General features: G+C 40.6%; 1 protein-coding gene across 3 annotated transcripts in view; it reads right to left on the bottom strand.

Annotated features, from left to right (window-relative positions):
• Nucleotides 1-14,038, bottom strand: part of LOC136676719 (anthrax toxin receptor 2-like) — a 69,871-nt gene that overhangs the window by 33,528 nt on the left and 22,305 nt on the right. For all 3 annotated transcript variants that reach the window (XM_066653907.1, XM_066653906.1, XM_066653905.1), the window contains 3 exons: nt 12,129-12,198; nt 4,303-4,381; nt 3,884-3,979 (listed from right to left, as the gene is read on the bottom strand). In XM_066653907.1, the coding sequence (XP_066510004.1) occupies nt 3,884-3,979; nt 4,303-4,381; nt 12,129-12,198 (245 nt within the window). The remainder of the gene's footprint in view (nt 1-3,883; nt 3,980-4,302; nt 4,382-12,128; nt 12,199-14,038) is intronic.

The following is a 14,038-nucleotide window of genomic DNA, read 5'->3' on the forward strand; positions in this document are numbered from 1 at the left end:
AACAAGGTTTCCATCAGCTCACTTCCCTCTCAGGCGAGATGTCCTCACTTCTGTGAACTGTGTCATAAGAACAAAAGCTTCATTGCTGAAGAGTAAGCACAATGTTCTCGGAAGATATGACACGGCTAACCACAACCAGGAGGACTGCTCTGCTGCAAAACGTCTCAGGGTAGTCACGATTACAGAGCAGCACTAAGAAAATCATGGTGTAACCGTTCTGACTCATAGCTTAATTCAATAATTGCAAAAGCTCAATTAATTTGGCCTGTGATGGTGGCACCAATCTTGAATGTTGAATGTTATTCATTCTCAGAATTAGAGGAGTTCCCTAACAACTGAGCAGGACATTTACTCCCACTGCAACAACTCAACTATGGGTCTGGAAGGATTTGAAGTAGCCAAGGGACAGTTACTGTGAAAAGGAACCTTCCAAAAACAGATAAATCAATAACAGTCTCAGATCTGTAAAAATACAAAGGAAGGTCACTACATAAATATGTATGAATATGGTAATTAGACTAGCAAAGTTAGCATAAAAAAGAAGAAAAAGAAGCTCTGCACTATAAGCTCACTATAAGCTTTCCCTGCAGAGCCGCTCCAAAGCAGGAAGCAAGCCTTGCCCCATTACTCAGGGAAGATGGATAGACCACGGCTTGTAGGTGATGCATTTAGGAAATTAGTTTTCAGAAAAATGCTTCGTAATTATCACATATCATCGGTCGAACAGCTGTTTCATTCACATTAAAGCACATTGATACCATTACACCACTGTTGTCATTAGAATAATGGAAAATGATCAATTAGAGTTAATTAATTGCTCTTTGACTCATAAATGACTGTTGGCAAATCCGTGAAGGCCCGTGGGTGGGGGACACACAGAGCAATGATTAACATATTTTTAGGGAGAACCTTCGGCTAAAGGATTAGCTCTTTTATTGAGTAATTAAGCGGCGGATTTATATTTCCCTGACATATTGTGGGATAAATAAGGCATTACACAAATGACATGCCGAGCTGTTAGGTCTTCAAACTACCTGACGGACAGATGCGGCGCAGACGCAAACCCTCGGAAACGTGGTTCGGGACGATAAAGTAGTACTGTAATTAAATCCAAAACCATCCAATACTTAGCCATCTGACACTCGCCTGAGCGGCTAAAAGCCACCGCTGGAAAACCGACCAATCAGAAGCTGAGGAGACAACATCCCCATATGGCTTTGAGATAATTGTCCAATTGGAGTTTATAATCTGTCCCGTTTTTCCTCTCCGTGCACCATGTTGTGTCAAGCTGTTTCCCGGCTTAAAGAGATCTGGGATAAGTGGCAGGTAGCATATTTGCAAATTAAAATGCACTTTCATTAACAAGAAATTAACCTATTTGTGGGAAAACATCAGTGTAATAATCCAGGAGGGCACATTACAGAGGTGTAGCACAATAAAGATACATTACGGGGTTTGTGGCTATTTGGCTATGTGATGTAGCCAAACACGATATCATTCTAATAGTGTGCATTGTCCGTTCTTAATGATTAGATTTCATCATCTCAGATCAACAGGCCAAGGGCGCAGCTCTATTTTATAAAATGTTAGGCCTGAAAGCATTGCTCATGCTTTTATATTTTAATATTAACCTAGTTTTCTCTTCAAATGTGCCAATGATTATCAGTCCTTTATTAAATTAACTGAAAAATCTGCACTGTCTGTAAAGAATCAATTGTGTAATTTAGTTAACATTAACATGCTCTGTGCCTCAAGTGTAACTCTCAACTCCACACTCACAGTGACCTCCAGCCTTCAGCGACTGTGGATCCAGGCTAAAGGAGAGAGAGAGAGAGAGAGAGAGAGAGAGAGAGAGAGAGAGAGAGAGAGAGAGAGAGAGAGAAAAAAAACGGGGAGGAAGGCTCCCTGCTTCTGAATATTTCTAACTGCTGAAAAATTGGCATGGATGAGTTTAAATATTAACAAAGCACACATGGCCTTTCTCTTCTGCTAGAGGTCCCTGATGGAGGGAGGCAGCAGCTCCTCCACCAAGACAAGCAGGGCCCAGTCCAGACATGCTGCAGGGGGTTTACATTTTAATGCCTTTGTTGGTTTTCCAAAATATGCTTCCATCTCATCCTGGATGAGCTCCCGCCAGGTTCTCAGAGCGAGAGAGTAAGTGAGAGAGAGAGAGAGAGAGAGAGAGAGAGAGAGAAAGAGAGAGAGGTGGCGCATATCATTTTGGGGGCCACATTAACACGCCTCTCTCTTGTTCCTCTTGCCAGCTTCCAGAAGCGTGGACTTTTTCTAAGCACGCCATCTGTATCCCACTCCCCTGGTTAAGCCTCTGAAGTGTAGCTGCTTTCCTTTCCTTTAAATCTGAGACCAAACTTTTTCCTATGAGTTGTTGACTTTGAAAATGTTTGTTTACAGATTATCGTATTAATTCCTGCTTAGGAAAAGCGTGGGTTGATATGAGGTATAAGGGAATTTTATATTTGACAAACAGTAAGTTATTTTTTATAAAGGAACATGTATCAAACACAATTCTAATGGAAAAATCATCTTGTGTATTTCACCTTCGTTATGAAATTAAAACCAACTGGGCCAAAATCACTCTATAAAATTGGCTGATTGCATGTTTGTGCCTGTCTCAGTGCCACATCTTTGTTTACAGACGAAAGTCTTGTTTTTGTTCAGGGGTCACGTTTTACACCTTATTTCCATGATCACAATGACCTGAAATTGCCATAAATTAAAGTCTAGCTTCATAATTTATTCATTATCTGTAACCCTTATCCACTTCAGGGTTGCGGTGGGTCCGGAGCCTACCTGGAATCATTGGGCGCAAGGTGGGAATACACCCTGGAGGGGGCGCCAGTCCTTCACAGGGCAACACACACACACACACATTCACTCACACCAACGGACAATTTTGAGTCGCCAATCCACCTACCAACGTGTGTTTTTGGACTGTGGGAGGAAACCAGAGCACCCGGAGGAAACCCACGCCGACACATGGAGAACACACCAACTCCATAATAACACTCCAGCTTCATAATAGTTTATATTATTATATTTAAACAGTACCGCAAACAATGCAAAATAAAATATATTATTGGCTTAAAACAAGGACATTATTGTGTACAAAGGCAGTGTTGCTCAGAACCGTTGCAGTGCTGGGTTCACAGTGGGTTTTATTGCTGAAACAGTCTTGTATTCCTCCCCTTGAACTTTGTTTGACTTGTTGAGAAAAAAAAAACGCAGGATGTGGCAAGAATGCTATCTTAGCTTTGTTTCATCTCTCTGTAGAACTCACAGAGGACAGTTTAATGGTCATAATATTTGTGCAAAACAAACCTCAAATAAGTGCACAGATTGTACACAATGGCCTCAATTCAGCCGACACTATCCTCACTCAAACCTCTCAGCGCTGATCTGATCTGAATATGAAATGGTTATAATCAGGGCATCCATATTAGCTGTACATACACAGCTTGTTCCACCATAAGAAAAAAGGTGAAAAAGATGGGATGCTCGGGAGCAGCTGCACATGGATTGTGCTCTCTGGATTGACCAATCTCCAGACAATACCTCCACACATACATACATCCAAAACTGTAACAGGCTTCACTTAGGTTCTCCTGGTTAAATGCAATCAAGTCAAAACAGAAAATGTTCCAACATTTAGTGTCCAGGCTAAAAACAGGCTGTTCCTGCAGCAAACGCAGGAACAAACTACCCCTAAGTGTATAAACATATTAAACATTATGTTTTAAATGATTTATTGTTAAATCCACTATTATAAGTATGTTAGAACCCTTTAGCAGGTGGAGAACGATATGACTGTGATTAGAAAGTGACGCTCAGAAGAATCACATCGATTAAAGGGTCTATCACTCACCACGGTGCAGCAGAGAGGCCAGAACCACCACATCAGAGCCAGAGCCAGGACCAGCAGCAGCACCAGCAACACAATCCACACCACAGAACCATCTGACTGAAAAAGGACATAACAGATTTCAGCTACATTTATTTGGATGTTCTACCGCATCACTATACTCCTATATAACACCTGGTAAAGCTTCCCTGTACGTCATCTTTCAGAAGGCTATACAACCACTGCACCGCTGATGCTTGCTGTAATAAGCCTTTATAGATGTTTAAAAGGGTTTATGGCAGTTGTCATGAAATGCTTATGTGGGTGTTATATAGCCTTATGAACAATAACCTACATACGACTCTGTATCTCTATTTTTTACAATGTTCGTTCTGATATTACATAAAAAAACAAAAAACATCTGTCATTTACATGTTACTTACACAACTTATGGCTGTGATCGTGAAGGGACTTGTGAGGTAGGAAGCCCCACCATTCAAGCTGATGAGAACCTCCATTTGTCTGTGGAAATTGAAATGATATATTAAGGTCATTGTGGACACTTTAAAAGCTACTCTACATCCCTCTATTCATTCATTATCTGTAACCCTTGTCCAATTCAGGGTCGCAGTGGGTCCAGAGCCTACCTGGAATCATTGGGTGCAAGGCGGGAATACACCCTGGAGGGGGCGCCAGTCCTTCACAGGGCAACACACACACACACACATTCACTCACACACACACACCTACGGACACTTTTTGAGTCGCCAATCCACCTACCAACATGTGTTTTTGGACTGTGGGAGGAAACCAGAGCACCTGGAGGACACCCACGCAGACACAGAGAGAACACACCACACTCCTCACAGACAGTCACCCGGAGCGGGAATTGAACCCACAACCTCCAGGTCCCTGGAGCTGTGTGACTGCGACACTACCTGCTGCACCACCGTGCCGCCCACATCCCTCTATCTTACTCCAAAATAGTTTTGAGACATCTTTTCCAATAAGTGAAATCAGATACTTTAATGTGCTCCATCACTGAAACATTTTAACTGTAGAGGCTGTGTGCATAATCTCTACAGAACTGCACTGATTCATCCAATGAAGCGTTCTGAATGAGCTGCGTATGAGCCTGAGGTCACTGCATCTGACTCTATATTGAAAGTACAACAGAAATATTTTAAACAACAGTATGTTTCCAAAGAAAAGCGCAGAATGTTCACATTGTTTACAAAATAAACCAACTGCGCTGTAGATATGTAGCAGAAGTTATGTTTACTGTAGACATGTCAAGACTAATCTTTAAGAAGTGTTTAAAAACGCAGACAGAGAAAAGGGAATTCGATCACTTATTTACTGCAGAAGAAGCCGGAAGGTGCTTGCAATTAAGGCACTAATGATGAACGGCATTGTAATTTCCATATGTCTATTATGCGAGAGACAATTACCATGGAGCTAATGAGAATCCATGACCACGAAATCGACTGAGTGAACGCCTGAGATCCCTCCAAAAATGAGAGAATGTGGAAAAAAAAAAAAAAAAAAAAAAGAGGAGCCCATACTGTCCATGCGCAACAATAGGCAACAATACAGCAGGCTTGTGGGTGAGTTGTGAGTTCCTGGAAAAAAGAGTCATCTGGGAAAAGTGTGTTTAGTCACATGAGGAGCCTTGATATAAAGTCCTTCCTGAGAATATCTACAATATGATTATGTAAAGGGGATTCTGCTCTGTGTCATATTTGGTTGTGTTTTGTCTTAGGGGTGGGTGATACTGGAAAAAAATATAAAGAGTATTTAAAATATGTATTTTTACACCATCTATATCATAATGTTAATAAAAAACCCATAATAATAAAGCTGAATTTAAAAATGAGCTTGGGTTCAATGGATTTTATTTAACTGTATACAGCATGCACTGCATTAAACCAGCTATTTCAAACTTTTATTTAAATTACATTTTTTACCAAACGTTTTAATTAAATATGTAGTTGGTTATATATAAAATGTTAATTAATTAAGTAGTATCCAATGTATATAGTGTATATCGTTCTTAAAATAACTTGTTAGCAATTGTTCCATATAGAAATATATAGTTCCAGGATTGTTACACGACCTAGAAATTATTATGATTACTTTTAAACTGGTGTAATATATTTATTCAATATTACACCGCAAAAAATTAAATCTAAACAAGTAAAATTTACTTAAATCTAGTCTAAATATCTAGTGTTACTCGTGGAAATTGTCGTAAGAATATAATACGATTATTCAACTTATTTCTAGCTTATTTTTACCTGTTTTAAATAATTTTACCTACAGAAAGTGTCTTATTCCATTGGCAGATATTCAAGAAAATTCAAGAAAATAACATAAAATTATGCTTAAAAGAAACAAAAATATCTGCCAATGGAATAAGCCACTTTCTGTAGGTAAAAATAAGTTAGAAATAAGTTGAATAATCATATTATATTCTTACGACAATTTCCAAATGAGTAACACTAGATATTTAGACTGGATTTAACTCAATTTTACTTGTTTAGATTTCGTTTTTTGCAGTGTAAATATATACTTTATTGCACAAAATCAATGTAAAAGGTTTAAACCTGCCCTGTTTGTAATGGAATACGTGATAGGTCAGTGCTCTGTAAATTCAGAGCAGTAAAAAAGAAACATTTCCCAATAACAATGACACTCTGTAACTTTGTAAATGCTTTCAAAGAATCAATGAAGTCCTAGCAATCCCTTAGTGATAAAGTTAGTTTTCTAATGATGATGCTGAAATGTTTCTGAACTGTCTGCCTTTGCTCTGGCTGTAATCCGCTTCATCGCTTTGTGAGAACCCTTTAAAAGGTTCTTGCATGTTAACTAGGGGCGTCTACTAAATGGATGAGAGGAGAGGCTAATTTAGCTGACATATTCGATACATGCAAATGTTGGGCAGGTTGTTAATCAAGCTGGATATGTGGACACCGGATGGGGGCGGGTTGCTTCAAATGTGTCCAATCAAACCCACAGAGATGGGATATTCTGACCATATCTTCCAGAATTTTTCAAAGATTCACTTTTATAAATCTATCACGTGTCTTTCTTTCTGTTTATACAGCATCTAAATTCCAACCTAAAGCTTGATAAAGGGATCCTTGAGGAAATCGTAGCCCTAAATGATCCAGGTTCTCAAACACAATTAGCTCTGTATATGGACCAAAGATTGAGACAGTTGCAATAATTCACTGTATGTTATAGACGTCCAACAAACATGAATGAATAACACTGAGCTTATAAACTACCTGCAGAAGAATTTGTTCAATCAGAGTCAAGCTAACCTCCATACAACGCCACAAACACAACTAACTAGCTGTTTGGCACACTACATTCAATATTTGAGTCAGAAAAGGTAGATAAAAAAATAGCCCTGGACCTTAACTCATAGAATATAACAATAATTTATATTCACAAGATAAGTGAACAAAAAAGCCTTTTTGAAAATGTCTCCAAATCATTCAGTCCCTCCCTCTCTTTTGCAGGATTCAGGAGATTGAAAGACACAGTGACAGTGGCAGATGTTGAAAAGGCATAAGGTCCCCTAAGCTCCCTGGGCTTGGACATAAAATAAGCCTTGATGATGAAATAGCCACTCAAAGCATCACCAGAGACTTGGAGAGATGTCTTTGGGTTTGGTTTGGCGTCAGAATCCACACGGTGATGGAGAGCGATACTGAAGTGATGCAGCTGGACTGGCTGACATTGGTGTCACTAATGGCTTTCAAAGTTTCCTTAAACATGTGAAAATGTATGATCTGAATTATTAATGATTCTTCTTCTTCGGCAGCAACCAGCTCTGACAATCTGCCAAACAAAAGGGAACTGACCGAGCTCGGGGAACTTGGGAAGCCCATCGGTTCCAACCCTGGAAGATGCTGTAAAAGTCTGTGTCTGTAAGTTTAGAGAGCTCAGAGACGAAAAAAAAAATGATAATCTTTAAGAAACAAAGGCAAAGTTTGGTTATAATGCCAAAGGAACATTGGGGTCATGAAAATGATTGTGAAACTACACTGCAGTTTAAAAGTTTATCACTATTCATTAAAGTAGTAAACCCCAAAGTATTAAAAATCACTAGGGAGCCGAGCAACTAATCGAATAATTAATTGAAATAGACATTCAGAACTTTTTTTGAAGTATTCTTGCCTGTACTGAATATATAGATTTTCTTCTGTTCATCATTTGGAGTTAATTCTGTTGTTAATACGACCCCCATTGTGTGCTCATGTACTGTCCCCTTAAAACCACACTACCGAAGTGTAGTCACATAAATCTGCCCCATCCAATCTGCCACATGGAAACAACATGGAGGAAAACCTAAAAACAGAGGCCAGCCGAGCAACTCGAGCAATTTGAACCAAAGAAAAATGCTGTGTCCATGTTTTAACTTTAGCGAATATGACACTGAACATAAAGAACTCAAATGTAAACACTGACATACAACAATATCAGTGTCCAAATATGAAACACAATCACACCACCCATATTAACCACCATATTAACAGCACTTGGCATTAAAAAAGATATATGATAAGCTCCCAGTAACATTAGAAAACATATCTCAGATTTAATACTTGAGAATATACAGCACAAGCCTTATCTGTGAACTATGAGGGGAAAAAATCTAAATAATCATTAGTTGGAATTTAGGTAAAATGTTAATTTAATTGTGATATTGATTTGTGGTAATATCGCCCAGCACTGGGGAATTATACCTGCTTTCACACAAAACAGTTCACAATAAGTGAATACAGGACTGTCATGGCCAAAAACACTTGGTGCAATGGTGTCATTCCAGATTCTCAAAATTATAGGAGAGCTCAGCTCTCATGAGCAGTGATATCCACTATACTCTTCAAAGAATCTCTGGCCTCACTCACACACACACACACACACACACACACACACACACACACACACACACACACACACAGTGGAGTATTAGTGCACTGGTGAGCTTATTTAAATATAAGGGTGTGACCATAGCGATGCAATAATGCTACCGTGCCAGTGACTGTGTGGTACCTTTGATCTTAAGTTATTTTAAGCTGTTTTAGAGCAATTAATTAATTGTGAATTAATAATTAACAAAAATGTCATTCCAAACACGTAATCTGTATCAACTTCTGTGATTTGAACCACTATATATTTAACTATTTATTATTAAACTATTCATTCAGACTATTTGCATAGGCCTTTCCCACTGGCACGTATTTAACTTTGGCTGGAGTTAGCCTCCCTCTATCGAGCGTGGGCAGAGGAAGGCAGGCGTGCTGTCTGGGCTCAGCTCCAGATGTTAGTAGAAGTGATCAGATCGATTATTGATGAGCGCTGCTGTATATGGTGGCTTGCCCTGTGAGCAGGTGTCAGCCCTGGCCCCTCAGTTATTTTCTTCCTCTGTCGTGGCTGTGAAAAACGCAGGTGAGGACATGCCCCTGCCAGAGCCCAGCTCCTGGCTCTCGGCTTGGCCGGGGCCCAGAGGGGCGGCACCGGTCCACACTAATATGGGGAGGCTGACAGATGCCGTGGATCCTCAGCCTGACGACACAACAGCTGTCGCCGCAGATGAGGCCTCCATAACCAAGCATTTACAGACGTGGACCACCAGGACCCTCGCAAATCCCAGATGAGAAAATCTCAGGGGTCCGTAGTTGTTCAGTCCAACATGTGTCTTCGCTTAATCTCAAACTACAAGGACACCACTTCAATTACTGACTGAGAAAAGGTGAAGTTCATTTAGTCACTGCTGAATTTTAATCCAAGCAACCCCTGGATCTCTATTGGGCCGTGCCTCATGAAACACACAGTGTAAAGTACAGCTAATTAACCATTAAATAAACAGTCTGCCTACAAAGTGTTAAAAAAAGCCCTATACATGAAGAATCTTTTCAGTTCTACTCTCATTTCTGTTCCTCCTTTCACTATGAGAAAACAACTCAGCACTGCGAGTCTGAAAGGACATGAAGCTGTAAAAAAAAAAAATACAGAGAAGCTAGCACACATCCAGTTTACAGACTGGCCTCGGGTACACAGTTATAGTGATGTAGACAGATGGAGAGACAGTGAGAGAATGAGACAGAGAGAGAAGAGAGAAACAGGAAGGAAGAGAGAGAGAGAGAGAGAGAGAGAGAGAGAGAGAGAGAGATATCCTTCCTGCACTCAGACAAGATGCAGGTGGTACGTGATGCCGATTGTCAGGGCATGGTGAATTATTTAAATGGAAGCGTGGAAAAGGGAATCGCTGCATCTGTCGCACATCCTTTTAAAGCCCTCCACCAGATGTGTTTACTCGCCGCTCATAGCAGCTAACCACTTAATGGGTCATAGTCGCCAGCCAAAAGTTAATTAAGCACATCCTTTAAATAGCGATCACCTACAGGGGTTCTGCTGTTATAACACGCTGCATTATGTGCACAAGTCTCAGCATAATCTCAGAGAGACTCAGTTCAATGTTTATCATAAGGCCCTCTGACTCAGTGAGATGTTGCTAAAGCACTAAATAGAACAGCAGAGAGGAAGTACTGTAGAGGTCATCAGGAGCAGAGAAGTGGCTATAAGCATGAGGTCAATTCCAAGGGATTATTTTCGCTATACTCTGCATTTTTTAGATGTTATTCATATTACAGAAGAAGCTAAGTTGCATTAGGAGTCTTGCCTGAGGAATCTTACTGGTGTAGTATAGTGTTCCTGCTGGAGCTGGGGAACCTGCCATAAAAAGCCACAGGGTTTTCCACTATCTATAAGTTGAACCTCTTAATTGTGGGATTCCAGAGCCTACCTGGAATCATTGAGCGCAAGGCGGGAACAAACCCTGGAGGGGGCGCCAGTCCTTCACAGGGCAACACACACACACTCACACACACATTCACTCACACACTCACACCTACGGACACTTTTTTTGAGTCGCCAATCCACCTACCAACGTGTGTTTTTTTGGACTGTGGGAGGAAACCGGAGCACCCGGTCACACAGGGAGGAAGACAGGGAGAACACACCACACTCCTCACAGACAGTCACCCGGAGGAAACTCACGCAGACACAGGGTGAACACACCACACTCCTCACAGACAGTCACTCGGAGGAAACTCACGCAGACACAGGGTGAACACACCACACCCCTCACAGACAGTCACCCGGAGGAAACCCACACAGACACAGGGAGAACACACCACACTCCTCACAGACAGTCACCCGGAGGAAACCCACGCAGACACAGGGAGAACACTAACCCTAGAGCTGCAAAGTGTAATTCACTTTTACAACACTGTCCTACAAAAAAAAGTGGTGGGAGGGGAAGCAAGTGGGGTAGGTGGTTTCCTACCCTCCTCCAAAAGTTACATAGCGCAGGTTCTGCAGTGCTGAGCAGGGAATAGCAATGACAGAGGCCCTGTTATCTGCATTACAGGACAGTGAAGCATGGCAATGATTTCGAAGCTGTAATATTAAAGTATTTATACAACTTAGTGTTCCTTTACTTGATTAAACAGAGAAAGAAAACATGGGGTAATAGTCAATAATAACGTAATATTAGTAGTCTCCTGTAAACTGATCTGCGCTGGGTCCCGAGTCTACCTTACCCTGACAAAAGGCAGGAACACACCAGGGCATCACACACTCACACCTACGAATACTTTAACTCCACCTACCAACATGTCGACTGTTTTTGGATTGTGGAGGAAACCCTTGCAGACACAGGGAGAACACACCTCACAGACAGTGACATGAGGTGAGGATTGAATCCAGATTATATTAAATGATGTTAAACTTCAGTGTTTCAAATTCTGTTCTCTGTGTTTGTTCAACATCTAAGCAATACATTTTTCGGATTTTATTTATTTATTTATTTATTTATTGCAGTTTTATAGTGCAGCAGCCACCTTTCTGAGCTTGTGCTACAGCCCTGTTTCTCTCAGGCTGCTCCCCACTCAGAGTGCATATTATACAACTAGACAGAGCTTTGTCAATAACTGAACTAATAAAAGCGACATGTTAAGCAACCTGTCAGGACACTTAAATAATGCTGAGATGGAGTGAGAAGAGCAGGATGCCTGACAAATATTTCATTTGACTTTCAGACCTCTGCTGACCTCAGCCAATAGAAATGATGTCCACATGGCAAACCAAACACAGTGCAGCTTAACAACTAAGGCTTGGCCCTCCCACTCCTTTACACAAACACACACACACCCACGTCATTTGTTTCAACAAGCCACTTTTGGATACTCACTGTCCAGCATACTGTAGCACGGGAGCAGGACACAGCACATAGTCATGTCTCACTGTGGTTGGCTTCTCGTCTGGAAAATAAAAGAGAGCATTCATGAAGCTTTAAGCTCATTGGAGAATAACCTCCACTCCAGATGCACAACATTCCACCATTTGTCATTGTGCAGGACTCAGTGGGACTCTGCACATGTGCAGCACACAATCCAAGGCCAAAATGATTGCTCACTCAGTTACAGGAGCAATAACTCATAACACACATAACATTATAATCACACATAGTGGAGTAAACTTCTCTTAACATGGCTGCTCCAATTATTATGGGTCATTAATATTCTACAAAGCAATTTAATACTTTATCTCATACATTTTGCTATTTGACGTTTTTTTAACACTTTCATCAATACTGTTTGTTAAGTTTTGGTTTAAAAAAGACCTATCGCTCCTTTAAAGTTATTTCTGCGTAGATAAGGACAGAACTGGAATACAGTCACTGAAAGAAGTTTCTAAATTTAACGGCGTACTTCCTCTATTCCACTTCCAAAACAAAGAAGAGACACATGTCTTCCACATGAGTCTCTTTTTGTCTGATCTAGGGACAGACAACGCAGCAGAGTAGATATCGTGTGAGAAAGCACACGTCTTCACGTTCAGGCTAAATTTGGCAATAATTTGCAGGATGTGGTTAACTCCAAGGTGCTTTTCACAGCTTGAACTCACGGTCTCTGTTTTAGTCTCTCATACTTTTGGTTGTAATTCTTAATCAAAAACTTTTCCACGGTTGAGGCAGAGTTTCTAAATAACAAAGTTTAAAGTTACAGCTTTGCTGAATAAGTTCAGTGGGTTTAGGTCCAATGCGCAATATGTGTTTGCAGAGCAACTATTTGAAAGCAAGCCCATTTGGAGAAGTAATATTAAGGCAAATCAGAACATCTGGCACACTCTTTATCCTTCCTGTTCAGCACATTTCAGACTCAAACTCATAACAATTCACGTTACCTAACCATTATTTGGTTAGAGTTTGAAGGCTAAGCAGCAGCTCTATGAAAGTGTCAAACAAATAAATACAGTGGAATTTGAGTTCCTAACTTGTGTTTATTGATAGTCAGAAAACATGTTATTTCTTACTAATTGAAGGAATAAGGTTTAAAAGACCGTTGGTCCCCCCCCCAACGGTTTTGGGAAACTCTAATAGGCGTCTTGCCTGTGACGTAGATGGTGGACAACAACTTTAGAAGCTGCACTTAATTTAATGCAAAATGACGAAAAGGTGAGTTGTTTTTGGCTGCAATCATTCAATGTACAGTGGGACATCTGTGCACAAATGGCCCATGATCCCAAAATATCCAGAAAATGGACTAAATTTGTCCACTTTAAACGGGCACTTTGGAAAGGACCCTCCGCTCACTCCGTTATCTGTAGCTCATTTCACTGGCGCTTTTCCAACAATATGGGCATGTAAGGACACCAACGAAAGGTGTTCAAGAGCCTCTGTAACATGGAGGTAAACAGGGTAAGGACACTCACTTCGCCTGTTTTAGTTGGTGTTAGTTAACGTTAGCTTGACTTGCTAAACTCGGTGGCTCAGATTATACTCGGCTATGTAGCTGCATTACGGAGGTTTATAGTGTCGGATGAATTTGAGTTCGACCTCGATCACATTTACAAGAATAACGGTACCTCTAAATTTGAGTTTAGCTTATTGCTAGGCTATTGTCATGAATAATGTTGGTTATTTAGCTAGCTAGATACTGTCATAACAGTCAGTCATAACTGTGTTTTACCGCGGCGTTGTTCAGCTGTTGTCCACCAGTGACGTCACGGCTGCGTTCAAGAATTTCCGTAGCGAGCTCGGGTTTTTCCGTCAATTTAATAAAATTGTCCGTTTTAAAGCAAATTAAGCTGCTATTTTCA

The sequence above is a fragment of the Hoplias malabaricus genome, chromosome X2, assembly GCF_029633855.1.
Source record: "Hoplias malabaricus isolate fHopMal1 chromosome X2, fHopMal1.hap1, whole genome shotgun sequence".
Lineage (NCBI taxonomy): Eukaryota > Metazoa > Chordata > Actinopteri > Characiformes > Erythrinidae > Hoplias > Hoplias malabaricus.